The following is a 26,837-nucleotide window of genomic DNA, read 5'->3' as shown; positions in this document are numbered from 1 at the left end:
CCGGAGGTGGCCCTGGTCATTCATTCACAGTCACTGGCCACCTGAGATTGCAGTGTTGCTATTGATTCAGCCAACAGAAGGCTAATATTGACAAGTGAACGCGTGTATTCCAAACCGTCCGACAACCTCAGTGTTCAGGCTTTTTTAATTTCACGTCACATCAAGTTTGACCAACATTGGCACGCGGCGACGGGGTCCAATCGGAGTTCAGATCTGCTCCTTCTTCCCCCCTCACCAGCCCACCCCTCCTCCTCTTCGCTCTCCCTCCTCCCTCTCTCTCTCTCTCTCTCCCCCTCTCTTTCTCTCTCTTAGTTGCTCTGCAGCTGGGCTGCACCTCAATGAACCTAATTGGTGCACTGTGAGCGACCATCATCTTTCCACTGGATTTCCATCGCGCCCGGCTTCCATCCAGAACATATGAATCTGCTCGGACAGACCCTTTTGAGGAGTTGAACAGATAGGTCGGAGAAAAATGGCACAACGCGTGGTTTTGTTCCTACTGTGGCTCTTTGACAGATCATCCGCAGGATTTCCCAATCAAATCAATATCGGTAAGTGACAAAAGAATATACATGACTTCGGTTTGTGTTGAGAAATGTAATGCAAGATTGCAGTTTGGTACCGGAGAGATCCGAACGGAGTGGGAGCTCTGCGCAATGAGACTAACTTGATTTTCCGCGTGCTGAAAGCCGAAAACCGCTGATCCTGGTAAACTGTGAAGACTGAATCTACAAAGAATGTTAGCTGTGTCATGTGTATTATCAGCTGAGAGTAAGTGGAGTGGAAAATAAGTAAAAAGGAGACGGTCAGTGCCTCGGCTCGAGCTGAAGAGTTGCAGCCCGGCGCACCGTCAGAAATGCACGGTAGTTCTTTCAAATAACAGGCAGCCTCCTTTGTGTTACAGCGGGACGTGTGGAGTTGTTCCTTTCTGAGGATCAGAGCTGACATGAGCATAAAAGGCGCGAATTCACCTGTAAAATCCTTGCCTGGTCTTGTTTTTCCGTATCTTTTAGGGGGACTGTTCATGCGTTCCACGGTTCAGGAGCACAGCGCGTTCAGGTTCGCTGTCCAACTCTACAACACCAACCAAAACACCACTGAGAAGCCTTTCCACCTCAACTACAACGTCGACAACCTCGAGTCGTCCAACAGCTTTTCGGTCACCCATGCGTGTAAGTTTGCTTCTATTTCAGTCCATGTCCACACTCCCAGCCCACTTCTGTCCACGCAGAATGAGCAGAATTATTTATGTCCAACTCATCCGGTATGTGGAGCTTATAGAGGCTACATCTCAATCCTGGGGAGCAGTCAAGTTCATCCTGCTGCACTCTGCCTCAGAAAGTCTCAGTAGGGATTAGAGGAACATGTTTAAAAGGAATGCAGCCCTTCTTCTTCCTTTTTAATCTGCAAAATTCACAAGTTTTTACCACTTTTTCTCACTGTAAATGCATTTTTAACTGATATGATACGTCACAGACTGTAGATACAGCTGAAAATCAGAGGTTTGGTGCCACATTTACAGCATTTCTGCCTGTCTGAGTTTGTCAGAGATCATTTTTGGCAAAAATTGGAATGCCACATGAGTTCTCCTGAAATGCACAAACCCTGCTTCTCCAAACTCTGTCATGTTATGGAGCAAGGCTGAATTGGAGTAGTCAAACATGAGGGTTATGTTTCATTTTTAGAAAACAGAAGATATGTAAGTTAACGATATAGACACCTGAATTGTCCCGCAGGTCTTATTTTGTGACTATTTTATTGTGCAAGCGTTGCAGTTGTTGATCCAACAAATAACTCACTGATTCTGTCTGTTCCTTGGCTGCAGTTTCTTGAAATCTTTAGAAAAAGAGTGGACACAAGCGGAGCAAATAGGGCGCAGAATTCAATTCTGCAGTGTCACTTTAAATGACGAGTCCAGCTGAGCCGAGTGGCCGGCTTTGCAGACCCACAGCTCTGTCTGCCCGGTGCGTCTCGAATCCCCGCTAACCCCAGTGTGCCACGCTCATAATGGCCCCTCTGACTCTTCCTGTGCAGGAGCATCCCAGCCTGCTCCGTCCTCTCCTCACCCCCCTCTGTGTTACAGAGCGTCTCCCCCAGCATTGCAGAGTCAGCTCATTAGCACCCAGCCCTCATAGCACCTCACCATGCCGTCACTGGGTGAAAGGGGAAGAAAAAAAAAAGAAATCCATAGCTCCCCTGAACCGAGCTTGGCAAATGAGCCGGGGCTCAGACCTGCAGAGGAGGTGGGTCTGAGCGCTGGTGAGGGGGATGAAGAGTAGCGTCATATCACAGGCAGCAGAGCAGCAAGCACCCTAACGAAGGAGGCATCCACAAGAAACAATAAGCAAATGAGAGTGAATAAATAATAGATAGTGCGGTGCAATTTCACGCATGTTGAAGAGGAAGGGAAGCATAGGAGGGAAGGCTTGATATCAGAATCTAATTAAATTCAGGGGCAGACAGAGCCTCAGTGAGAGGTAGGGATCCTAAGGGAGCTGTGGCCCCGTTTCTTCTCTTTTACTGCCGTCTCCATCATGAGCTGTCTCTGGACTTGATTGAACTTCAAGAAAACCTGAGCACTCAAAAAATGCAGAGAATGCTTCAAAACAGGAGGGAGATAGTTAAATGGTGCTGCCATGTTTGGTGGGAGAATCTCTCTTTTGTTTTAGAGGAAGCTAAATCACCAAAAGGCCTCCACTTAATCGTACAATAAACAAATTAAGCAAAAGCAGCTTTTAAAAGAGCAAGCTGCGGTTGTCTCTCCAATCTGATTTGTGTAATGTACGATCTGAGTATTTTTTTATTCAAGGTAGTGCCCTGGGACTCTCGTCAAGCTGAGCTCGCAAACAGCAGACAGCTCATGCTGAGCTCACAACAGTCCACAAGCACCTCCGATTGTCTCTCCTGATGTAGCCAAGAGAACAGAGATGACGGTTATTAAATATCACTTATCTGCTGACTTCCAGGCCGCTGAGGTTCTTGCCTCCGGTGAGTGAAGACCTCCTATGTGCGGACTTTTTAGATTCGTCAGCGCTGTTGTTTGTCCTGCAAGCTGTCACAATTATTTAGCGGACATTCAAATTTACTTTGTCATCAATAGCCCCATGTGGATGAGTCACTCCTTTGTCAGCAATAACAGCGTTTTTATGATGCAGCAATGTGAAGTGGCGGGTTTGGGGAGTAAATCTATTTTCAAGCAACGCTGGTGAAGATGGGATGTGGCTGGAGGCCTTGCAGGATTCTTCAAAATGACAGAGCTTGTTTTGTTGTGTTTGGACTTTCTGCTTTTGTGTGCATTTTTCTTTCTAGTTGGGTCATAAACAACAGCAGCCCTTGGTATGACTGTTTATATTCTACAAATTAATAAAACAGAAGAAGAGGAACAAGACAGCATATTTTACATAAACTTCCAGGATTTTATTTTCCTTTAAAGAAACAAATTATGCAGCTCCATATGTATGATGAAGGCTCTGTCTTAAGTTCGAACCCTTTCTTTCAAGTCACTTTAAATCCTCAAGCCGTTAATTGAATTAGTGACCGGCAGCAAAACAATGTGTGTTTTCAGTAATCCTTAAGGCAGGGCTTTGTACTGCTAAGGCATGGTGAGTCCTTTGGTGGCAAAAGACTTTTGTTGCTTTGAAGTGACATCAGAAATTGTGAAATGTGTAATTACCGGTGCGGGCTCCATAATGGCTCTGGAAGCTGGAGTCAGGTATGCTTACAGAGAGGACTGGAGCAGTTCAAAGAAAGAGGGGACCAGTTTGAAGAAAGCAAAGCAGACAGCATTAATGCTCCCGATGGTCACGGCTAGCCATCTTAATGACACTGCTATCGTTTTTTTCTTCTGCTGTTTACCCTTCCTCTCTTTCCTTAACCTGAGGGGAAAAAAACATCAAGCCCCCCCTTGTGCTTCTCTCCTCGCCACGCTATTCATTAGATTACTCGCCTTGATTCCTGTTAAAGGCAAATCTTGTGAAGCTTGGCTTTTGAATCTCATCTGCCTATTCCTCATTCTGTCATTAAGCTAATGGTCTGTGTCTCCTCGGCCAGCCTTTTTACATGTGCCTACCCTTCTTTTATTGAATCCTCCAGGTCTTTAAAACCTGGCTGGAGCGGGTGCTTCTTTGGCTGCACTGCTCAGCCACCGTCTCCTACTGCCGCTGGCTACTGTGGATGAAACCAACCTAGCTTGAAGAGTATGGAAAAAAAGTAGGATGAAGCAGAGTCACTGTGAGGGTTATCCACAGAGAAACAAAAGAGAGCAGAATAGCTGTTCATGTTGTATGGGTTATTATAAGAGGGGAGCAGAATATGTTCACATTTACTCCTAAAATTGGGGGACAAGATAGATGCAACAGCAGCAGCTGTGAATATGAAGGGGGAGCCACTGCATTGTTAGCCTAGCTAAGCACAAAGATTGAGATCAGCTAGCCTTCCAGGTAGATAGTCATCAGAATCTGCATAATAGCACCTGTAAAGCACAGAATAAGTCTTTCATATAGTTCCCGTTCCTCGTCGAAAAACTAGAAATTTAAAATCCACAATTAAAGAGGGGGTATTATACTTTTCTGATTTTTAAAACATAAATATAAAGTCCCAGTGTTGGGTGTCCATACTCCACGTATGCAAATTTTCAAACTGCAAGATAAACATATGCGGCAGTAATCTTGGAATTAGCGTGTAAACTGATGAAAAAGGTTTGTTGAACATCTCTCTGAGATTCTCCCGTGACGAGATTTGGATGGAGCAAACTGATGAGGTCACTGCAATAGGATCTCCTGACTGGTTCGTGGTTCGTCAGACCGCCCCCACAGGGCCTCGTAGCCATTTAGCCATTTAGCAACACAGTAATTAAACACTTACCAAACAGATACTTCCTGCTCTATCCTTCGCTGCTGCTGGTTTTCTTCCCCCTCTCTCTCCAAACTATCAGGGTCAGAGTCCGGGTCAAACACGTACGGACGTATGTCAAAATTCACCATATTTTATTCAGTCAGACTGGTTCATTCGAAGTTTTCAACTACTATCATAATAATATTGGAGGGGGCAGGCACAAAACATTGAGTCCTGCTGCCGGCCAGCCTCCAGAAAATCGGCCAATCGGAGGAAAGCAGGTCCGTGGAGCGGGGGGGGGGGGGGTGTTAAAGAGACAGCAGCGAAAATGAAGCTTTTCAGACGTAGGTTAAAATAAGGGTTTTTTAGGACGCCAGTGTAAGAAACATGAGGAGTTTTCTGAGCTGTAAACCATGTACTATGTGGGTATCAGAGAGATGGTGTAAAGCCTTGAAAAAAGGCATAATACCCCCACTTTAAAAGAGATTGTTTTACAGTTCGTGTGTAAAATATTGTAGGTAAAAAAAAGTTAAGGCAGCAACCCATAGCTTGAGGAACATAACAGCCACAGCATATAACTTGGTACGCCAAATAGAGATTGTAGGCGGGCCCAGCTCCATTAGTAACCTGAGCTCAACAGTAAGGTGCTGCTGTAGTTTGTGGAGCTTACTGCTGGATAAAACTCAACTTGCACGACAGTGCAAAAAGATATTCTCTGCCGAGAAAAGCTTTCAGTGTGGCTCTTTGCTTTTGTTTTAATAGAGAAATGTGACCCAGTTCTGATGAAATTTATGGTTTGCTATGGCTAAATCCGAGCTAATTGCTTAACTGGTAGCAGCTATTACGTATATAAGCTTATTAGCCCATAACTATCATAACCTTATGCCAAAGCAGGTGGGGAGAAGAGCAAAAACATATTTTCAATTATGAAAAGCTTTCAGTGCTGTTCTTTTCTCTTTATTGAAAAAAGAAATGTGGTCCAGCTCTGGTAAAACTGCTGCTACACTATAGCTGCTAACGGTGTCCAGTGCAACTGTCTGTAGCTACCACCATTCTCAGACTGGGTACAATCATTTCGGATTGGAGCTTTGCCAGATGGATTTTCCTGATCGTGCTCATGCATGATACATTTGATGCGAATAAAACTGCTCTGACATGCACAGTATCATCCCATCTGTCAAATCTACTGAAAATTTTCTATAGAAGATGAAATTCTGCTCTATGCCTTTGTTGTAAACAAACCACTGTCACGGTACACTGTCAAATTATTTTCAACTCCTCCTGCACAAAAATATTGGATTGATCTACTCTCTTGTGTCTTTACCTTATATTATCTTTATTTTTTACTTTATTAGCAAAAAAGTTGTATTAGCAACAGGCCTTTTATGTTTTTCTTGGTTCCCGCCATATCCTGTCTGTTTCGGAAATAATGAGGCTGAAAGACTCATTGTCACGTGGTGCAGACCTGCTGATTGACACTCCCAAATGGGGAGGGACAATCATATTGAGTTTTTTCAGGGATAATGATCCGAACAACAACTGGCATAAACCACCTGGAGAATTTTATTTGGAACAAAATGTTCATATGACACTTTTTTTTTTTTCTTGCATCAGGCATTTATTCCTACTATAAGTGGTCCATACAACCACATCTTTAACTGGCTGACAGGAAAAAAAAATCACTGATCACTTTAAGGATTTTGCAGTGGCCAATCAGATTTCAGGAGGACCTTGGTCAGCCCTGGCTTCCACTTGACTCGCCCCTGGAGGACGGCTCATCTCAATATTCAGACACAAAACTAGAGCAAACTGCATGAAGTGGTCAAACTTTATAAGAGTGTTGGTGCTTGCAGATGATGAGATTGTTTGCTTTGTAATTCAGACCTCAAGGAGGAGCAAATAGCAGAGCATATAAGAACAATTTGTGCTACTGGTATCTCTTACAAAATGACAATTTTACTTAATATTACTAAGTAAATTCAATTAAAAAATATAGTGATTGTGATGCTCATTGTGTGTTAGCTTCAGGCTAACTAAATAAGATGTTCTGTGCACTCTTCCTGGAGAACAAGGCATCAGTATGTATTGCATGGCAGTATTTGGATAAGAAAATAAGAGAAAGCAGATAATTGTATCAAACACTCAGGATGCTTGAATCAACACAGATATGGGTTATCAAACTCATTGCATAGGATTGCCCTAAAAGCTCACTACAGAGTACACCATTCTCATTGTTGTGTAGACACACCACATCCTTTGGAGCATCATCTTCAGTGACCTTTACGCCCACCCAGGGAGTGTTAGCTTTGTTTTTGTTGCCCCGAAACACCAACAGTGACCGGCGGCCGTTGCTGTGACTGAGCACAAGTGGCAAATGGCATATGTTGTGAAGCAGTGACAAAGGGCCCTTACAAAATCTTCCCTTGCATTCATGAGTGTAGCTTTTGGGGATGTAGTCGTTGGTGCTGTGTGAAAAGACGGTAAACAAAGCGACAGGGAGACATGTTTTTGTGGCGCGTGGCCTGACAGAGACAGGCTATGGGCGAGAGAAACTCCTCAGGTGATTGTAGTAGTGCCACACTTGTGCGCTTTGCAGGCTGTAACTCAGCTTGAAAGGTGTGACCAGGGAAACATGGCAGGGGATGCTGGGAGAAAGAGGAGGAAGTATAAGCAGTTGCAGGATGAGGACTTGGACTGCAGAAGAGAAAGCGAGAGGAGAAGTAATTTGATTAAAGAACGTTTTAGAGGCTTCTTGTTTAGAGTGTTTGTTTGTGTCTGCGTGAGAGACTTCAGGCGATTGGGAGGGGGGGGGGGTTGTGCCGGGACATGCCTCCACAGTCCAGCTGTGTTGGAGGCACAGATGGAGGTTTGTTTATGGCATGTGCATATGCATGCATGTGAGTGCACATATGCACTCAGCCACACACAAACAAACTGTAGGCGTATTCCCTCACACATGCATCGACAGACACATCCCGTCTCCCTCTTCACGTTAGTTACTGAGTCAATCTGGCTGTTTTGTTGTACAGCTCCCATGACACACTTCATCATTCCTTCAAAGTAAAGGTCATGCTGAAAATATTGCAGGCTCACTGTGCAAACGGCAGGCATAATTTTGGAAAATACCTTTTTTTTAAATACATGCAGGGGAGGATTTATGACAAATGCAAACATAAGCATCAGTGAGTGCACTCGATTAGCATCATGACAGTGCAAAAGCCTGTGACAGAAACCTGAACCACCACACAGAGGTTTTTTTTTTGTTGTTTTTGCTTCTTCTCTCCCATAGCCAGTATGCCGGGCGGTCTCTGAGGCCTGGTTAGGTGTTTGGACAAGGTTCTCGTCAAATGAGTGGTACAGTAACGGCCCTGAGTGAGGTCACACACTCTGGGACGTGCAGGGCCTCTGAGGGAGAGAGATGATTGACGGCTCAGTTGTGACGAGGCAGACACAGGGTGGAGCTTTCTGTCAGATACATGTTTTGATCTGACTGCAGCTTAAAAATGTCGAGCAGAGTTTTTGTTATTTTTGGAAAACTGCCGCTAAAGTCAAAATTTCCATAAAACTAATGCATCCGATTATCACAAGTGCTGCAATTACTACTCCTACAAAACAGAAAAAACACTGCACACTTTGCCAAGTTGAGCTCTGATGAAACACCCAGAACTTTTTCTGCACTTTTCCTGCCTCACTGGCAGTATTACCATCGCTGATGCAGTTTGTTTGGGTTGTTGGTTGGGTTAAATCTTTTTCATGAGGCAAACCCCATATGAAGGCTGGGGTGAACTCTAAAGGCCAAACTACCAATGGGAGCATTATTTTGACCTAATTTTCTGCCCATGAGATGCCCTCTGATGTGCTTTTATTCATTTATTTATTAATATATATTTATTCTAAAGTCGAGCTGAAGCTGTAATGAGATGCAGAAAACATAGAACACACTCCAAGGCAGATTCAACACAATGAATTTTTAATCAGTATATCAAAAGATCCTCTTAAACCCAACCTGAGGAGAAGTGTTGCTGTCGGAGTGTTATTTGTCTTGGAATCAATGGCGCTGGCAGATGTTGTTTGATAAAACAACAGCTTTTTCCTCCCTCGCTGCTGTGGTGGCTCCAAATCTCCATATATCTCTGAAAAACACCAGGCTCTTTTTGCAGCAGCTATGGATTATAAAAAAGTGTGCATATATGGAAGGAGGGGGATGACTGTTTATCTGGGGGATCAGTAAATCACATAAACGATTAACATCAGTACTTTTAAAGATTTCTCCAGCCCTGACGATTACCAATCTTGTGTAGCGTGCTCACACTTTAGGGTTCTTTGAATTTCTTATTGATTTCCTTTATCTGTGAGTTCAATTTTCTGGGGCAAATGTGATAAATTTTAAGTGAAAAGAGGGATTATAGCAGAATTATTATAGATGGACTGTCATCCTATCCTGAGGGTCTCAGCCTACAGTAGAGCCAAGGACTGTATATTAACATGGATGGAGAAACAGCCACTGTAACCTCCAATTTCCACATAAAGCGACCATGCTGCGATCCGCCGGCGAATCGTACTGCGGAGCAAATCGCTCCCTTTCTAATCTAGCAGAGCATTTCCACAGCTGGCATCAGCGCGCACCTGGAGCACCACTTCGCTGTGCTTCTTTTGAGATACACTGCAGGTTTATTTTCAGAACCGGTCACTGCCATCCACGTCAATACCCGTTGATCAGAAAGCACCGAAAAGGAAGCCACAAGCGTAGAATATCCGGTTCTTTCAAAATACAGCACAATGCACAGACTCCCGGTCGCAAATCATCACTATATGAACATTATGTCTCATTCTGCAGCAAGAGCAAAGGGTCACCGAGAGGTCAGTGGGTCACAGAGCTAGAAAGGCGTCATTAACGAGGAGGAGGAACTTTGAGTAAACATTAACCTTTTAACTTCCTAATATACTCACCCAATAGTGAAAGCAATAATATCATGGACTTATACTGGACAGGATGATAAATTAACCTCTAAAGGTAAAATACACCGCTGTTGACACACTGTTTCTGCGTGAACCCACAGTTCTCCTGTGATCTCTGCCCGCTGAGCAGGGCTGCGTGCTGCAGCACAGCGCTCTAAACTCGCTTCCAGTGGGCGAGGTTGCTCTCCTTCGATCGGAGTAAACCCACGGTGCTGGTTAGGCTCCTTTGCGCTCTAGGTTTGATACACATGAATTCAGGCCAAGCCCTCTGATGGCACAGAGAAGCTGGACACTGTGGAGATTTAATGGAGGTAGCTGGGGTGGAGGAAGGTTGCAGCAGTCACACTGAAACAACAGAGTGACTTTATTTTACAAGTTTGGAAATATTTGGAAACGTGAAATGTCTTTGGTGGATAGATTCCATTGTGATGTCTTCATGTAATTGAAGGGGTAGTGGGGCCAACAGCAAGATAGGATACCACTCTATGGAGTCTAGACACTGATGGTGGTGATGGATGGAGTAGGTTAAGATGAGGAGCTTGACTCAAACACTGATGAGATGGCTTGGAGGTGGGGATGAAGGGATGCAGGATGGTACAGACAAGTCAGACCTGGACACTAATGAGGTGTAGCTGGGGTGGAGGAGGGTTGCAGTGATTGCACTGAAACAACACAGATGAGGAGAACAGATTTTAAAATATGTCAGCAGCAGGATGATTGGATCAAAAGGTCGTGGCAGAATGGGGTTGGCTCAGAGCTTGAGTGAGTCGACCCCAATACCAGCTGATTACCAGAGCAGGAACAAAAAAACGAACAATTTTTAATGAATCGACAGATGAAAGGAAATAAAAAGTCGTCCTGCTTGGACTTGGACTTAGCTAAGCTTCAGTAGAACAGCTGGGCACAGACAGCACAGGAACATACTTTGTGAGACAGTGCCCACAAGTGGATGAATTTCTCAACAGCCACCCCAACATAGAGTGTGGTTGTATCTTTTAAACAGAGGTTTTAAAGTTTGACAGAGTAAGCCTCTCCTGAAAAAAAAACATTATATGTGCTGTGGTCCCTCCACCTCCTTAAAAAAAATACTTGCTTTGATCACTGTGAGTGCCAAAAAAACATACTCACACAAGTAGCCTTGAAACATACAGAGCTAAGTTCTATGGGAGCTTTCAGAACAGGGGCCCGGTCCCAGATCTGAGTACACTTGAGCCCAAAGTCTGGTTCATTGGTCAGTGTGAATGCAGTGCAGGCCTGCTTGGGGAGTCTGGATTCAAGTGGACTCTGGCATGGTTCAAATGAGATGTGAATGCAACTGTGCTCTGAAACAGGACAGAGAGTTGCTTCAGTTAAATGACTTCTCTGTAAAAGTGAAACTTCTTTCCCTGGCATGACAGTTTGTTCACATTTTTCTCAATAAACAGGAGAAATCATGAGAATCAAGTCAACAAAAGGTCTGTTATGACTTACCTTACTAATGACCACAAGTTGTAGTCACAAGATGAGTTGCAGAGGCACCGTCTCCCATCACCTCAAAAGCTGTTGTATCTACGTAGCGCAAGCCCATTTAACCCTTTCATTGACGTGCCCATTTTATGTGGGTCAGTGCTGGCATTTTAGAATTTATTTTTAAAACATCTGTGGTGGCAGGATGGACTACTTTATCAGCTTAAAAAATCTTTGCTCAGGTCATGACCTGAGTAGCTTCTTCTTCTTTCTCCTTCTTGGCAGGTTTGCTAAGCAGCTTAGGTGCATGCTGCCACCTGATGTATCAGACTGAGTATATATGCAAGTGGGCCCAGGCACTGATTTACTTTGCTAAAGTGAAAGCAAGCTAAGCCGGGGGGGGGGGGGGGGGTGGAAGTATTCGTGCTGCAGTGCGGTTCAGAACAATTGGGCCTGGTGTAAAGGAATCCTTAGTTACTTTTTTCTGATTGCTGAGCCCTCGCGCTGTGGTGGGGAATTGGGACTTCAAATGCATTGTTAAGAGTCTTTTGGCCTGGCCAGATTTTGCTCCTTAGATCTCTGTGAATCTTTTCAGGATGTCTTTTGTTTGTCCGTCACTTTTTCACCTTCCTCGTTTCTTGACACCAGGAAACCAAAATGTTTCCACACGTCAGATTTAAAAGTCATTGGAGCCTCCGCAGTCTCAAAAACTTGTCACCCATCTCTCCTTTGCTACTCCGTGCAGCTGCTATTTTAACGCTGTAGCATCAAGCAACCAAGTGGAGCGCAAAGCATGGTGGGTACACAAGGGCCGATGGGAACTGTAGTTTCCACATCTATGAGCTGTAACCTTGCAAAGCAGATGGATATGCCCCTTTCCTTGTTTTTCACTGGTGAATCCATCTTGCAAAGCTCCCATCCGAACCGTTTGGGCCCAGTTAGAAAGTGACAGGACCAATCAGCGACGAGGGGCAGTACTATTAGGCACGGCAGAGTCGTGACATAAACAAGCAGCAACAAGAGGCCGGTGCAATTATGGTGGAAGAGCTTAGCGCGGATGCTGTTAAAGAGCCAGTTTTATAAGAACTTCACGACATTTCTTCGTTAAAAGAAGAACAAAGAACAGCAGTGAGTTGTTTTCCTTTCAAAAACGACAAAAGTCGAGTACTTACATGTCTAAAGTCACCATGTTCCACGCTATTCCTTTGTAGCTGCTACGTCACGTGTTTTGTTGCTCTGATTGACCCGTAGAGATGTGATGGACAGAACGTTCCTCCAATCACACTCTGAGTTTTTTTCAAAGCCTCTGCCTTTTCCCAAACATTTCCTATTGAAGCTTCCCAGATGGATGTGTGAAACAAATTCATCTGGCATGTCAGGTTATATGAGCTGTGTTCCACTAAAAAAACTACTTTTTACAACATCGTAATTTTTTTATTCGTAACATAAGTATAAAAGGGCCTCTCCCTGCTGGCTGTCTGCAGTATAGGTCAGAAGCACCATCTTCTCCAAGTTAACAGATGGGACATGGGCCACACTTTACAATCAGAATACATGTCATATAAAGTTTTATAAATCTAACTTGCTGTTAGAGTTCGTTGTTATCATGCTGACATTTGGCCAAGACTTTTTCCAAGCAATTTTGTTTGTTTGTTTTTTGTGTCATCAGGACTGATATTGTCAGAGTAGAAAAGGAAAAGCAAGAGTGGTTGTAATTAAAAAAAAAAAAAAAGAAAGAAATCAAAATAGTGGCTGTTTCAGTGAAAGCCTCTGTTTTGGGGTCATTTTAGTTTCACTTTTGTACAATAGAAGAAGGCACAGATGTGTAATCCATATTTATATACAGTGAATTTGCAGCATGAAGCAGATATATAGTCTCTATATATACTGCAGGATTGTATTAAAATAATAACTGATGCTTTTTATTATACATGCTGTCTTAGTTCTGGGAAAGCCACCAATAAAAAGATGTATGCCTCAACTGAGTAATAAAAACCCTGATGCTACCATTAACCAGCCAACCAAGAATAGCTTACAGAATAATTTGTGCAACACTGACCCATATGTGAGCTTTACGGCAGAGCCATGAATGCAAGGCGTAGATCGAGCCCTCTTCCTCCTCAGGAGATGTGATGCAACATGACAGCCCATCCAGGCCCCGCACATCTGCTCGCCACTGTTCAAATAATGGGGCGGTTTCTGAACTATAAGTCAACAATGACAGGCTAAGTCTGTGTTGTGTTATTGAAGATGATATCAGCGCTGCGTTCTGATGAACAAGAGGAGCCGGCTGACCGTATAAAAAGCAGCGATAAAACCCTGTGAGGGACCGCACAGGAGGAGACACACGAAATCTTTGTGCTGCATTTAGACACATCGGTGGCTGTGCTCTGTGTGAGGAAAAACTGGATGTGATAAGAAGAAAAAAGGCTGAGCATGTGGTGCATTTTAAGGCAAATGAACAGGAGGGGAAAGCTTTCTATTGTGAACTATTCATCTCAGGTGCATCTGGGATACGTCTGCCTGCTTCCAGCTCTATGTGATGGCTGCTTTCCATTTTGTTTTCTCAATAAGCAAAACCTCTCAAGGAGAGTGGAATACAGATTATTTTTCATTTGCAAAAATGTCATTTACCTTTATGCACCAGTTGTGAGCAGTCAGGGAAGAAGAAAGAGGAGCATTTTTAAAACTTATCACTTGTAAAGATCTCTGACACTGCAGTCAGCATTTTTACTTTCACTCCCCCTCCCTGTCTTTCTCATTTCTATCTCTCTCTTTTTATATATATTTAATCTCTCCCACAAAGCCCATTACAGCTATGTTCCCGCAGCCGTTGCAGTCACACTCAGCTAGCTATTGGCCATTCACTAGACTCCCCTACAGTACCCATAATCACTGAATCAGTAATCCCCTACTTGAGCTGGAATAGCACATCCGCATCGTGCCTCATCGGAAGTTGCTGCATTGGCCTGGCTTCACTGGGTCCAGAAGGAAAAAGAGAAAAGTCTATAGTCCGTCTTAAAGGAGCTGCTGACTACATTGTCCTAACCAAGGTCAGCCAGCTTATGAAAGAGATACTTTTGAGCCTTTTATTGCCTCTGAAGAGGCCAGAGAAAAGCATTAATTGGCACCTATGTGGTGTCAAATCTTATGGGTCCACTTGGCAAAGCTGTTTATTGTTGTGCCTTCCTCTTCTGAGCGTATTTCCTGTCAAAAATGAGAGAGGGCATCAGGACGTTGTTGCGATGAATACAAAACATCAACAGGGAGTGTCACAATTCTTTCTCCAAACTCGTAAATATTGGATCACAGTGCGACAGGGCTTCCAGCTTCCAGCCCCGTCTGCCGAGTGAGCAGATTGATCTGCACGTTTCTGGCCCGTTTCAAAAGAAAGCGGTTGCTATAGCAGAGCCCCGCCAAAAGCTGCATGTCTGTGCAGAAACAAGGGCTCCATCATAACTGATTACTTGTGACAGTTCACAGTCGCCGGGGCCACTGAAGCATCATAACCTTGCGAAACTAGTGTACGGGCACTCTAGCATACAAGCTGAAGGAGAGGAGAGTGAAAGGAAAAAAGATGATATTAGCATATTCCTTGCAGTGATACAGAGATGCAAATAAGCCTAGCTGTGCCATGAATAGCCCCTGACTTTAATATTAAACACATCTTATGTAATGAAAGACATAATGCACACCAGCATGGCTGGAGTCAGGGTGGATTTATTGACAATTATGGGGGACTAAGATTGTACATGCAGATTGAGGACCTTGCACAATGTATGGATGTGTTGGAACAAGCTAATGAAACAAATATCTGAGGGAGGGTATGCGAAGAAAACAAATCAGCCCACTTTAAGTGTGCTGTCACAATAACAAGCGTCTATATTGCTGATTGCTCACTGGTTCACAAAGGGTGCAAGTTTAATCAAATCTGCACGAAATCTGTGAAGGATGTTCAAACGCTTGTAGGCAGCCATGATGCTCCAAAGGAATTGGATGTAATTGCTGTTGATCAAATTGTCCGAACCAGGATGACGAAGAGGATCTAAAAGGTGTGAAAGAGTAAGACTGTGACGCAGCAGTGCAGTCTGACGTTACAGGCCACTTACCACAGCGCTCCTGTCCATAGTGCTCACTATCCCCATGAGTGAGAATTAAGTGAACATGATGTGCCCGTTCAACCATGACCCTCCTCTGTTTCTCCCTCCAATGGTTAATTCGGAGAGTGCCGTTGTGTGGCTCTCGCCATTTCACACATGGCTACATAAAACCTGTGGGCGGTTGCTCCCAGGCCACTGTCCGTGTTTGTGTGTCCATGCATGACTGTGTGATGAAATATTGAAGTGTTCTATCATCAAGCATTGGGTCGCCGCTGGCACGATTCCTGTCCCTTAATTTTATTTTTCCTTCCCTTCTTTATCTCACTTGCGTGGTGGCTTTATTTTTTTTTTTTCTCCTCGGCATGGCGTGCAGATCAGGAAGGCAAACCTCATCTGGACCCATGACAGAGCTAATCCATCGCAGCTGCAGAATGAAAAGGGGCCGTTTGGAGGGAATCCATTCCAAAAAAAAAGCCCTCAATGGGGAAGCTTCTCTCAGATGCCGGTGCCCTTTTGCAGCCCTGACAGTGCGAGAATATGATGAAAAAGCACTTGGGAGAGTTCACTGGCTTAGCTATGTTTATGAGAGGAGCGAATAGGCGGGGAGGGAGAGCTGCAAGGCTGAAGATGGAGAGATGAAGTGACCACACACTGCGTCTGTGTATGCCTGTGTGTGCGATGTCAACTGGATTAGAAGTACAAAGCACAGTATCCGTTTCCTCATCTTTCCACCTACATGTCTTCAAAACTGAACTGAGGCCAGCCAAAGGTCTATAGTGTGCTGTCCGAAGATGTGTTAGGTTTCTATGTGTCTGCACACAGTCTAGAAAAACCCACAATGACTGTGAAGGAGAAAGCGGCCTTAAAGAAGCCTGATGTTAGCGGTGGGTGATGTGACCTGAGGTTTATATCACCCTTTTTCTTTCTCCTTCTTTATTGCTCTTAGCTGTATTACTCTTACATAGGGGTGTAAGCGTTAGGAACTAGAAAATATCCTTTTGACACTTAAATAAATAAAAAAACATAGCAGCCTTCGACCAAGAAGGTCTTACCAGATTGCTGTGCTGCAGTTTACCTCACCCTGACACCCGTCCTGACACCAGGAGGCGGTGTCATCTGGTCAGATAGCTTGTAGATCTTCCTAGCTCTGCTCTTTGGGCATCAGAGTAAAACAGCCAGAAGATCTGGGCTCAGTATTACCTGTTACGTGACTCATATATCTGCCACCATGGCTGATAGGTGGAACTATTGGTGGCATCACTGTTGCCTCATGAATCCATTACAACCAAATGTGTGTATTTAAACTGGTAATCACAGAATTTCACAATCCATTTTGTGTCAGAAGTGATGGTATTGATCATGTTTTACTGCCCATCTCTACCTGGTGTCCACCTGGAAATGATTTAAGTGAAAGTACAAAACGGCCGAAGCCAAGAAGCAGCTTTCTCCTACAGTGCCTATAAAAGTATTGACCCCCTTGGATGATTTACTGTTTTATTGATTTATAAATCAGTTATGGCCAATAAAATGTGGCTTTTTTGACTAAAAAATAAAATAAAGAAAAATTAATGTCAAATTAAAAACATTAATGTCAATTAAACAAAAATATGTAAGGTTAAATAAGTGATAGCAAAGAGAAAGCCATTGTTTAAGAAAGTGTTTTAAATCTCAACTAAAAGGCATGTGGGAGACTCCATGGTCAAGCAGAAGAAAGTTCTTGGGTCTGATGAGACCAAAAGGTGCTTTTGGGCCATGAGACGAGATGCTTTGTGTTGCAGACACCAAACACTGCGTAACACCACAAACAAACCATCTTCACTGTGAAGCATGTTTGTGGCAGCATCGTACTGTGGGTTTGCTTCTCAACAGTTTGCCTGGAAGGATTGTTAAGGTAGAGGGTAAAATTAATGCAGAAAAATGCTGCCTCAGCTTAGGAGAATATTCATTTATCAGCAAGACAATGACCCAAAGCATACAGAGGAAGCTACACAGAAATGGTTTAAAGACAACAAGTGGCCGAGTCAAAGCCCAGACCTCAATCCATCAGAGAATTTGTAGCTGGACTTGGAAAAAAGCTGATCCCTATGCAACCTGACGGAGCTCGAGCAGTTTTGCAAAGAAGAATGGAGTAAATGATTGAGATCTATCCACACAGACTCAGAGCTGCGATTGCGGCCAAAGGTGCATCAAATACTGACTTGAAGGGGGTTAATATTGATGTAATCACTTATTTTATCAGACGTATTTTTATGTAACATTACTCTGCAGATATTGGGGTTCACTTTGACATTAAAATGTTTTTACTTAATTTTTTTTGTCAACAAACCAACGCCAAAGTATATCGACCATGATTGATTTTTATAGTAAATTAAAGGGTTAAACATCCAAAGGGTAGAATACTTTTCATAGACACTGTATACTGTAACTGGACTGTGAGATTTCAAACATTTCTATACATATTTTATTTTTCAAGGACAAACAGCGGTTGACACCAGCCCTTTCAGTCTCTTTTCACTGCAGTCTATTTTTCTCCTTCTGCCCACTGTAGCCTCTTTGCTGCTGCTGCTGTAGCCCCATCCCTAAGCTGTAAGGGGGATAGACTTTGGCTCTTTTATGCATAAAGAAGCTTAAGTTTTGGAATTTGCTCTCAAGTGGCCAAAGATTGGAAAAGTCAGTGAACAGTTCACTCCCAATTTCAGAGGTTCTTTCAGAGTTAACCTTTTTACCCCCTGAATGCCGTGTAACTGGGTCAAATAAAGGTGCAGTTGTACTGTACAGTGAGTTATCTGAAGTTGAGCAGAGGTCACGTTTTTTTTTTTTTTTATCCACCAAAAAATACATCAGACACACAATGCAAGAATTATTAAGACATAAGGAACACGTCTGTTGGAGTTAAAATAAAAGTAAATGAAAGTTAAATGTTTTATTTAAATTTTGAGAAACAATACAATGAAAGTTGTCACACTCAAATAAATTCAAATATTGCTGACAACCAATATTACCCTGGATCTGGACCTAATACTGATGCTCATTATAAGACAATATATGTGTATTTAAAGGGGCCCACCAATATTTGTCTTTCAGGGCTGATATGACTACGGATTTTTAGTAGGTTACGAGACTGATAACCAATAGATTGAACCAAAATGTATTTACATTAAAAATGAGCCATTATGGAGTTATAACATTGCATTAGTAAGTAATTCAAATGTTAGATTTAAAAATATGTGATAGGACGTAAACCTGCTATTCAGAAAAACTAGACAGCAGCTTACAGTTTGTCTTGTTTTATTTCTAAATAGTTGGTGCAGCCTATGGTGTATTAAACATGATACAGAAAGAGGAAACGAACAAAACAGGAGGTAAAATAAAGCAACAAAGAAATGAACAGCCTAATGTCTTATTTAAAATGCTAAAATAAATATATGCATTTTAGAACAATCTATTTTTGTGGCGTCCATGGCGTATAGGCTTTAACCACTTTTATTTGTGCTAAAAGCACACGACTTGGATACATACATGACTGCATCTGCTCCAGGCATCGTCTATAAACCACTGTTAAATCCAATGCTTACAATGTTTAGGATTTATGAAGACTGTCACATAGTTGTTGGTAAATTGGCGATGTAGCGGTTACTCGTGTAAAACCACCGCTCCTGTACGTTGGTAAGGACCACAAACTAGTTTATGTCAACAAGGGCTGAATGGTATTAAAATTTAATCTAATTGTGATTATTTTTTCCAGTATTGTGATTTAATATGTGATTTTTAAGTTACTTTTCTTTAAATCATTCTACATTTTAACCAACACAATATTAAGTAGATTCAATAGGAATGAACAATTTAGAAAAAAATATACAATCGCAATTATTTAAACTCATACTGCAAATTTGATACGAATTGTTATATTGAAGTAATGATCAATCTAATGTCATTCTCATTTTGATTAATAAAAATACTCAAAGACAAGGAAAATAGGATTTCTTGCAGAGTATTCTTTGAAAATTGACACTTCAAAACTTAGATGATGTCAATTTCATAATGTCTCTGCTGCAAAAAAATTGTATTGAATGGGTATTTTGACTCACATTTCAGGTAAAGAAATATTGTATTTTTGTGATTTGAGAATTGCATTAGAAGATATTGTAATTTAATTTAAATTTCAATCAACTGCCGAGCCCTAATGTAAACACAGGAACATTGTAATGGAGCTTGAATAGAGCGCCAGTGTACACACTTATAGACGATGTTCTCCACTGCCACATATTCACGCATGGTCTTTAAAATTTATCAACATCCAATAATGTCTTCCGCTTTTACATCCAGGGCATTTGAAAACAGTACAGAGATGCTTAGGAGAGAGAAGAGAAGTCTTGCTGCTCCACTGCTGCTCCTTCTATTTACTTTTCAACCTCATGTGTCTGGTTTGGCCGGCTCCTTCCTCTTCTTTGGGGGTTGTTTTATCGGTGTTAGCAAACACGAGTGTTACTGCCACCTAGATCGATGGGTAAACACAGTCATGTGATTGCCTTTTTTCTCCATTCATACTACATGCACTGAACAGTTCAGAACACATAAAAAACACTGTTACACTCCTATCTGATACAGATAATGAACCAAATATCAAGATTTTGGCCACAATTATTGGCCAGGCTGATTATGAGACAACCCCTAATTTATGCTATTATCACAGGGCTGTAATTCTGTAGCTCAGCTGGTAGAGCAGAGGCTACAGTCCTCAATACAGTGGTCACAGGATTGAATCCTGATCCTAGCACTGTTTAATGCATGTCATCCCCCACTCTCTCTTCCTGTATTTCTTGTCTTTCTTCAGCTGTCTTATCAAAATAAAGGCAAAACAGCCCCAAAAAATAATCTTAGAAAAATTAAATTTTCTTTTTTGCATGTTTTGTTATATTTTTAAGCAACATGTACCAGGAAAAAAATTGATGGAAATTAGCCAATGGCTATGATCTGGCATATTAAAACTGTCTAGTCCTGCACTAGTATTGCTCATTAAATGTGCAGCCCCTTCTGAATAAACATTATTACAAACTTAACAAAGCAGACCACATTTTCTGGGGTCTGGGTTGCCAGTTAAGTGGTTGAAAACAACTGTTTTTTTTTTTGTTTGTTTGTTTGTGTGTTTGTTTTATTAAAGAGTAATTAGTTGCAGATTTCTCTACGTGAGCTAATATAATTCTTTAACACCAGATTCACGTGCTTGCTGTGGTTCTGTCTTTTGTGTATGTTTAAGAGCAAAGGCCGTCTCCTCTACGGCATTGTGGTGCAGTGAGCGTATGTGTTGTACGGGGGAAGTGACGTGATGAGGGATGGGGATGATGAGGGGGAAAACTGAAGTGAAAGGTGCAACAATTTTGGATTTTATAGAAAGTTTGTACATATTTATGATTTTTTTCATGGCATTAGTTTTGAGCCACAAGAAAGCCCTCTAAGACGTATCAAGGACAGTTGGAGCAACCGTATGGCATGCAACTCAACACAGACAGACATGCTGCTAAATATAGTCATAAGATCAGTATATTTATAGGACTTCATACCTTATAATTTTGAAAAAATATTATTGAATGACAATTTTTGTCATATTATGTAAGTAGGCCTGAGAAAATAAAACTTGGAAAAAGATTTAAATGTATAAAATAATCAAATTATGATTGCATCACTCAATAATTTTTTCGTACTTAATTCTGATTAAACCCACTGCATTTATTTGGGAAACTTCCTGTATTTTTTATTTTATTTCATTTTATTTTTTTGCATTGCATTGCAATATGCAGTTGATGACAGAAAGACAAGGCGCTGCAGTGCCAGTTTTTTTTTTTTTTTTTTTTTTCGGCATGATTTGGTCTTTTCGTCTGAACAATTTGTTTGTTGTGTGCTATCTTATCTTTTTCAGTGACACTAAATATCTAGACTTAAAATATTAAAGTCAATTCCAGTAGACAATCTTGTGAACGAGTTTTATAAAGACTTTTTTTTGTTACCTCCGCCAAGGAGATTATGTGATTGGCAGGGTTTGTTAGTTAGTTTGTTAGTTTGTTTGTTAGTTCTTTAGCAACATAACTCAAAAAGTTGTGGATGGATTTCGATGAAATTTTCAGGAAATGTCAGAAATGGCATAAGGAAGAACTGATTAGATTTTGGGAGTGATCTGGAACACCGTCTGGATGCAGAAAATTTTTTAAATGATTCTTTACTATTGGGAGATAGGGCTAATGGCGGAGGTCTGTGCTCTCCGAGTTCTTTTCTAGTTAATAACGGCATTTTAAAAAGAAATAACTTAATAAGTTATGTTTGACAATACAGACATACTACAGACATATCATTAATAATATTTTAAAAAAACATCTTACACTCCCATTGATTGCTGGCAGCAGCAGAAAATTTTGCCTGCAAATTAAATATTTCACAATTTATAATGTGGGCTTACAATACTAAAGCCAACTTCCCATTGAAAAACTGTGACCCAAATTTCTGATCTTTTTTGACCAATCAGGTTTATCTAATGAAAAATATGCCAGTTTGAACCACAAAAATATAAAACGTGCCACAAATCAAAGATGAGAGGCAAAAAAGCTTGTTTTGACAGAGTTTTGTTGACATTTTTGACGCAATCTTATTTCGTGACCCACTGAAAAGGGTTCTGTGGCCCACTTTTGGGTCCTGACCCACCAGTTGAGTAACCTGACACGCCAGATGGAAGTGTTTCACACATCCATCTGGGAAAGCTTCAATAGGAAACGTTTGAGAAAAAAAACTCGGAGTGTGATTGGGTGAACGTTCTGTCTGTCACATCTCTACGGGCCAATCAGAGCAACAAAACACGTGACGTAGCAGCTATTGAGCTGCGCATGTGCAGCTACCGAGGAATAACACAGAACATGGCAACATGGCGAGAACCGCTGCTCTAGATATCACCAAGCAAGGAAGTATGCCTTATGTATGAAAGTATGTTTATAATTTGGGTGATGCAATGAGAAATCCTTACTTTACAATGTGAAGTTAATTTACCTTGCAGTATTTTCTTTTGATAATCAGTCTACTAGCTCATCCAATCCATTTCAGCGTACCTTTATAATGCAGCTATGGGAGTGATATCTTAAAATCTGGGAATTACTGTGACTTCTCTCCTCTGCAGCACAGTGACCCTATCAGACAAGATATCAGACTGGCACCAAATTAGACCGAAATGTTTCTTATTGGCGTCAGTGCCCTGCACTTACCCAGACAATGAAAGGTCCAGAGAGAATAAAATGGAGCACTTCTTTTCATCTAATGCAAGAAACTTCTCTCCCTTATTTCTCTGAATGGCTGTCTGAAATGGCTCTAAAGTGAAGCCCACTGCTGGAAATCTTTATTGGCTTTTATGGTAAAATTTGCTTTAAAAAGAAAGATGGGGGCATTTTATTGTCGAAAGCATATGTCGAATTAATGCTCACTCAAAGTCACAGCCTTTTGTTTTTAATTTCTCTCCAACACATGCAGAATTATCATTCAGGGACGGACTACATCTCGAAAAGGGCACTAATAAGATGAAAAGTGGTGCTGGTCTCTTAAGGAAGCGTGGATTGAAGCCGTGCAGGAGAAGGGAAATCTTTAAGTGATGACTTCAAGGTTAAACAACTGGTCCCATCTCCTGTCCTCATTGGCTTATTCTGTTATTCTTTAGAGAGGCTGGTCCTGGAGCTTGAAAATTCAGCCCTGTGATTGAGCTTCACAATGCAAATCCCTGGAAAGTTTGGCTCTGATTGTTGCCATAGGATATAAATTGTAACATGTAATTTGATTAGCGACACAGGGGGCATAGGCATAGCTTACATGCCAAGGAAGTGGAGCTCATAATAGTGGCGGATAGTCGGCACATTCTTAGCCTAGCATGTGCATAAAAGATCTGAAAATTCCCTGAAGGACAGAAACAGCCAGTCAGGAAGCATTAAACTCACATGGTCTCACACTCCAACTGGAATATGGAAATGTAAGACCCCAGTCTGCCCTGACTTAAGACGAAAAACAGAAAAAGACAAATGGAAGCTATTTTAGCAAGCAAGACTGAAAAAGGCGAGAATTGAAACATACAAGAGGGCAGGACAAACAATCCAGTGTTTCTGACAGTGATGGAAAAATATATGTGGCTGCCAGACATCCATAAAGTTTGTGTGCTTGTTTTGTTTTCAATCATTGAAATAAGAACAGGCGCAAGAGAGGGGGTTTCAGCTGCCAGGTATGTCCCCTGCTGTGTACAATTGGATTCAAAACAAGTCAGTCAGGAGGCAGCACTCTATACCTGAAATACCAGCACCAATCTTTACCTGGAGAGGAGTCTAGTTCTGCTGCAGTCAGGTCAAATAATTTAGATGTATCTTGTAAAAGGATTTCTTTGAGTTTTCTCATCGTGTCTCCTTTTCTTAAAGGCATCTGACACGAAACCTAAAGTGAACTGTTTCCTGTGATGCTGCAGAGCTAATCCCTCCTGTTTGTTGTGAAGGCACAGCCCTTTACCACTTCTGACAGCAACACTTTGAATGTTTGCCGTTGTGGTCTGACACGTTGAACCCTGCTGTCTCACTTGCTACTTTTCGCAGCTGTCCCAGGTGCCCTGTCTCCTTACCTCTCATTCCCTTTAGAAGGGTGTGCACGATGAGATAAATCAGGCAGATTTTGTGCCTAATTTCACCCTTTTGACAAAAATATTCAAAGTCCATGCTGTCTTATTGTTCTAAAGATTGTTTTGACAGATTCTCATGTGGTGTAAGGTATCCATCTGCTCAGGCAAACATTGGAGCAATTTATAACACAAATGTGACATGTTTTCAATATTTGTGAATATAAATTTTGTAGTGTGGGCAAAACCCAAATGGCATCCTCCAGTGTTGAAAATTGACTATGATAAAATTAGTTCAAAAGCTATTAATCCATAGTAGCATGAATGTGAATATGAGAGTGCAAATAACTTTATGCTATAAAGGAGCAGGCTGGGGTGGAGGAGGTTAAGCTTTGCCATCAGTAGCAGCATGATGCAGCAGCATAAATGCAAGCAGGGACTAGTGATAGTATGTGATATAAAAACGGACCACTGTGTTGTGAGAAAGAGCTTTGATTTGCTGTAGGAGCTGGGAGACAATAATTGTGATCATCTGGCTGTCAGCCTATCATGACTAGGCATATAACTACTGTGTCCTGCATGAAATAATGCTAGACTTTGTTAAAATGTTCATTCTAACAGCAGAAATAATCATGTCTAAAGTGTGGCACAAAAAATACATTTTGTATTAATGGCTCATTTCTTTATTGGTATGCAATGTGCGAGGGATGAACTTTTTATAGCCTTTTTTATAGCCCACCTTGATTATAGCCAGGGCAAGAGTTATGCAACATTTGCACTACTAGTGGCATGGCATATGTACTCACAGGCGAGAGCACACTAGGAGTATAGGTGCCAAGAAAAATTGATTCATGTCAGAGTTGCATATGTTGTCTATGATTCTGAATCGACTCAAGATTTCCATGAATTTATATTTTACACATACTTTACTACATCCTGAGTGTATTTTCGACCACAAACCTGCTGCAAGTATTTTCCTAAGAGGTGTACTGGTCGTTAGCTGTGCCATTAGCATTAGCAGTACTAGCTCTTAGTGTCAGCAATGTTTACATTGTGTCTGACATACATTATATACTACCTGCTAGCGTTGTAGTCCTCAACAAGATCAGTCTTGAGACCACATTTTGGAGGTCTTGGTTTTGTCTCAGAATCAAGAGCATTTTTACTCAGCCTTGTCTCGGCCTCAGACTAGCTGGACCCTGAATTTTCCATCAAGACCACCACTGATGTGCTGTTCTTTGACGTCATTAATGTGATAGTAAGGAGAAGCACTTGCTAGAACAACAAAAAGCTTCTTCTTTACTCATGGTGGTCAGCTCGGATTTTTGAGTATTTTGTTATCGAATTATGTTCAGGCTGGGCATATGATGTAATTTTTTGTTGAACTTCTCCTGATTAATAAATGTTGTAATCTATTCAAGTGCCTTATGAGTCAGACACCTACAGCAACTCAAATCTTAACAAACCAGTCCATCTTCTTTCTAGTCAGAAATACTTCTTCACACTTATTTTAGGCCTCATTAACCTGATAAATCTAGATAAACATCTAATATTCAGATATTTCGGTGGGGGGGGGGGGTCTTGTTAGGGTCTTGGCTTGTCTCAGTCCTGACTTGGTCTTGGCCCCCAAAAGTCTTGGTCCTGGTCTCAATGCACTCTTGTATGGGGCATATCTTGGTCTTGATTAGTGTGGTCTTGACTACATTACTACTGCCTGCACTGTCTTTGGAGCCCTTCCTGTTTTCCCAAAAGGAAAGATAGAAGACTCACTGTGGATTCTACAATCTCAGGTATGATTCCATATCTGTCTGCTTTATTGGGATCTTATTTTCAAAATAAAGCAAACCAACATCAACTCATCTTGTCCAAAAGATTTATTAGTGCACCATTCTTTACCATTAAGGGGGACCCTCCCAGGTGATGAGGCCCTATGCGCTGTGCAGCATCTTCATATAGGGAGGGGTGGGCATGCAATGGACTACACTGGTTTTCTGTTGAAAATGAGTTCTGCCAGCACAAAAAGGGAGGCCAGTCGAAGCACACTATCAATGTTTAAAATGCATTTGATACCTTTTACATTTTTTAGTGTGCCATTCTTTACATTCAGCGATAGTGACTGGACATTGAGTGTGAAGACGCATCGGCACTTCTTCAGTTGACATCTATCTTTATACAGTCCTGCAATCCACACCCATATTCTTCTGCGATCCCTCTCTTGTGAGTCTTGGTGCAATGTTCACTATCCTTTCCTTCCTCCATATTCATCCACGAAGACGCACACTTTAGGCCTGCAGTGCTGATTGGGAGGATTAGTGGTGTGTGAGAGACTTTGTCACCAGCTTTCTTGGAAATCCAATTACAGACTATCATAAGCCTTACATGTTTCATACTCCGCTGAATCCCCCTTAAAAATGCGCACAGCCGCACTCGAAGGGTCAGTGTTCAGTCCCTGCTGTGTGCTGTGACATCTTCCTGAACGTGAGAGGTGTGATCATCTTTGAAAGGATAAGACAAGTCCAGTGGCACTCCTCTCACCTCTGCATTGCAGCAAATGGTGGACTGTGGAAAAGAAGGAATTGTTATTTGCTCAACTTGATGGACCAGGATCTCAGAGCAAGACTCTAGAGGTCTAAGGGGTTAGGCTTGTTATCTGCACGCATAGATAGTCCTTGATTGCATGTGCCAAGGAAATGACACACAAGAGAAGAGGGCAGATTTCTGCATGTATCGCTGGAGTCCTATCAAGTCGATTTTCCCCAGAGTTATACAGCAAACTCTTCAATCTTTCAGCTGCAGCACATTCCTGTTATCTGAGCTATTAAACGGCAGACATATCGAAAATCTGAACTGCATTCTTGCTCAAACTTGCAGCTTTT

General features: G+C 41.9%; 1 protein-coding gene across 1 annotated transcript in view; it reads left to right on the top strand.

Annotated features, from left to right (window-relative positions):
- Positions 1-365: 365 nt before the first annotated feature.
- The window catches only part of LOC121516351 (glutamate receptor 3), a 152,759-nt gene continuing 126,287 nt past the window's right edge, over positions 366-26,837 (top strand). Inside the window, exons 1-2 of the mRNA XM_041797597.1 lie at positions 366-551; positions 1,014-1,172. Coding sequence (XP_041653531.1) covers positions 473-551; positions 1,014-1,172 — 238 coding nt within the window. The 5' untranslated portion in view covers positions 366-472. The remainder of the gene's footprint in view (positions 552-1,013; positions 1,173-26,837) is intronic.

Source organism: Cheilinus undulatus, linkage group 10 (genome assembly GCF_018320785.1).
Source record: "Cheilinus undulatus linkage group 10, ASM1832078v1, whole genome shotgun sequence".
Lineage (NCBI taxonomy): Eukaryota > Metazoa > Chordata > Actinopteri > Labriformes > Labridae > Cheilinus > Cheilinus undulatus.
Note: the sequence above shows the minus strand (reverse complement) of the source record. Positions and strands in the feature narration are given on the sequence as shown.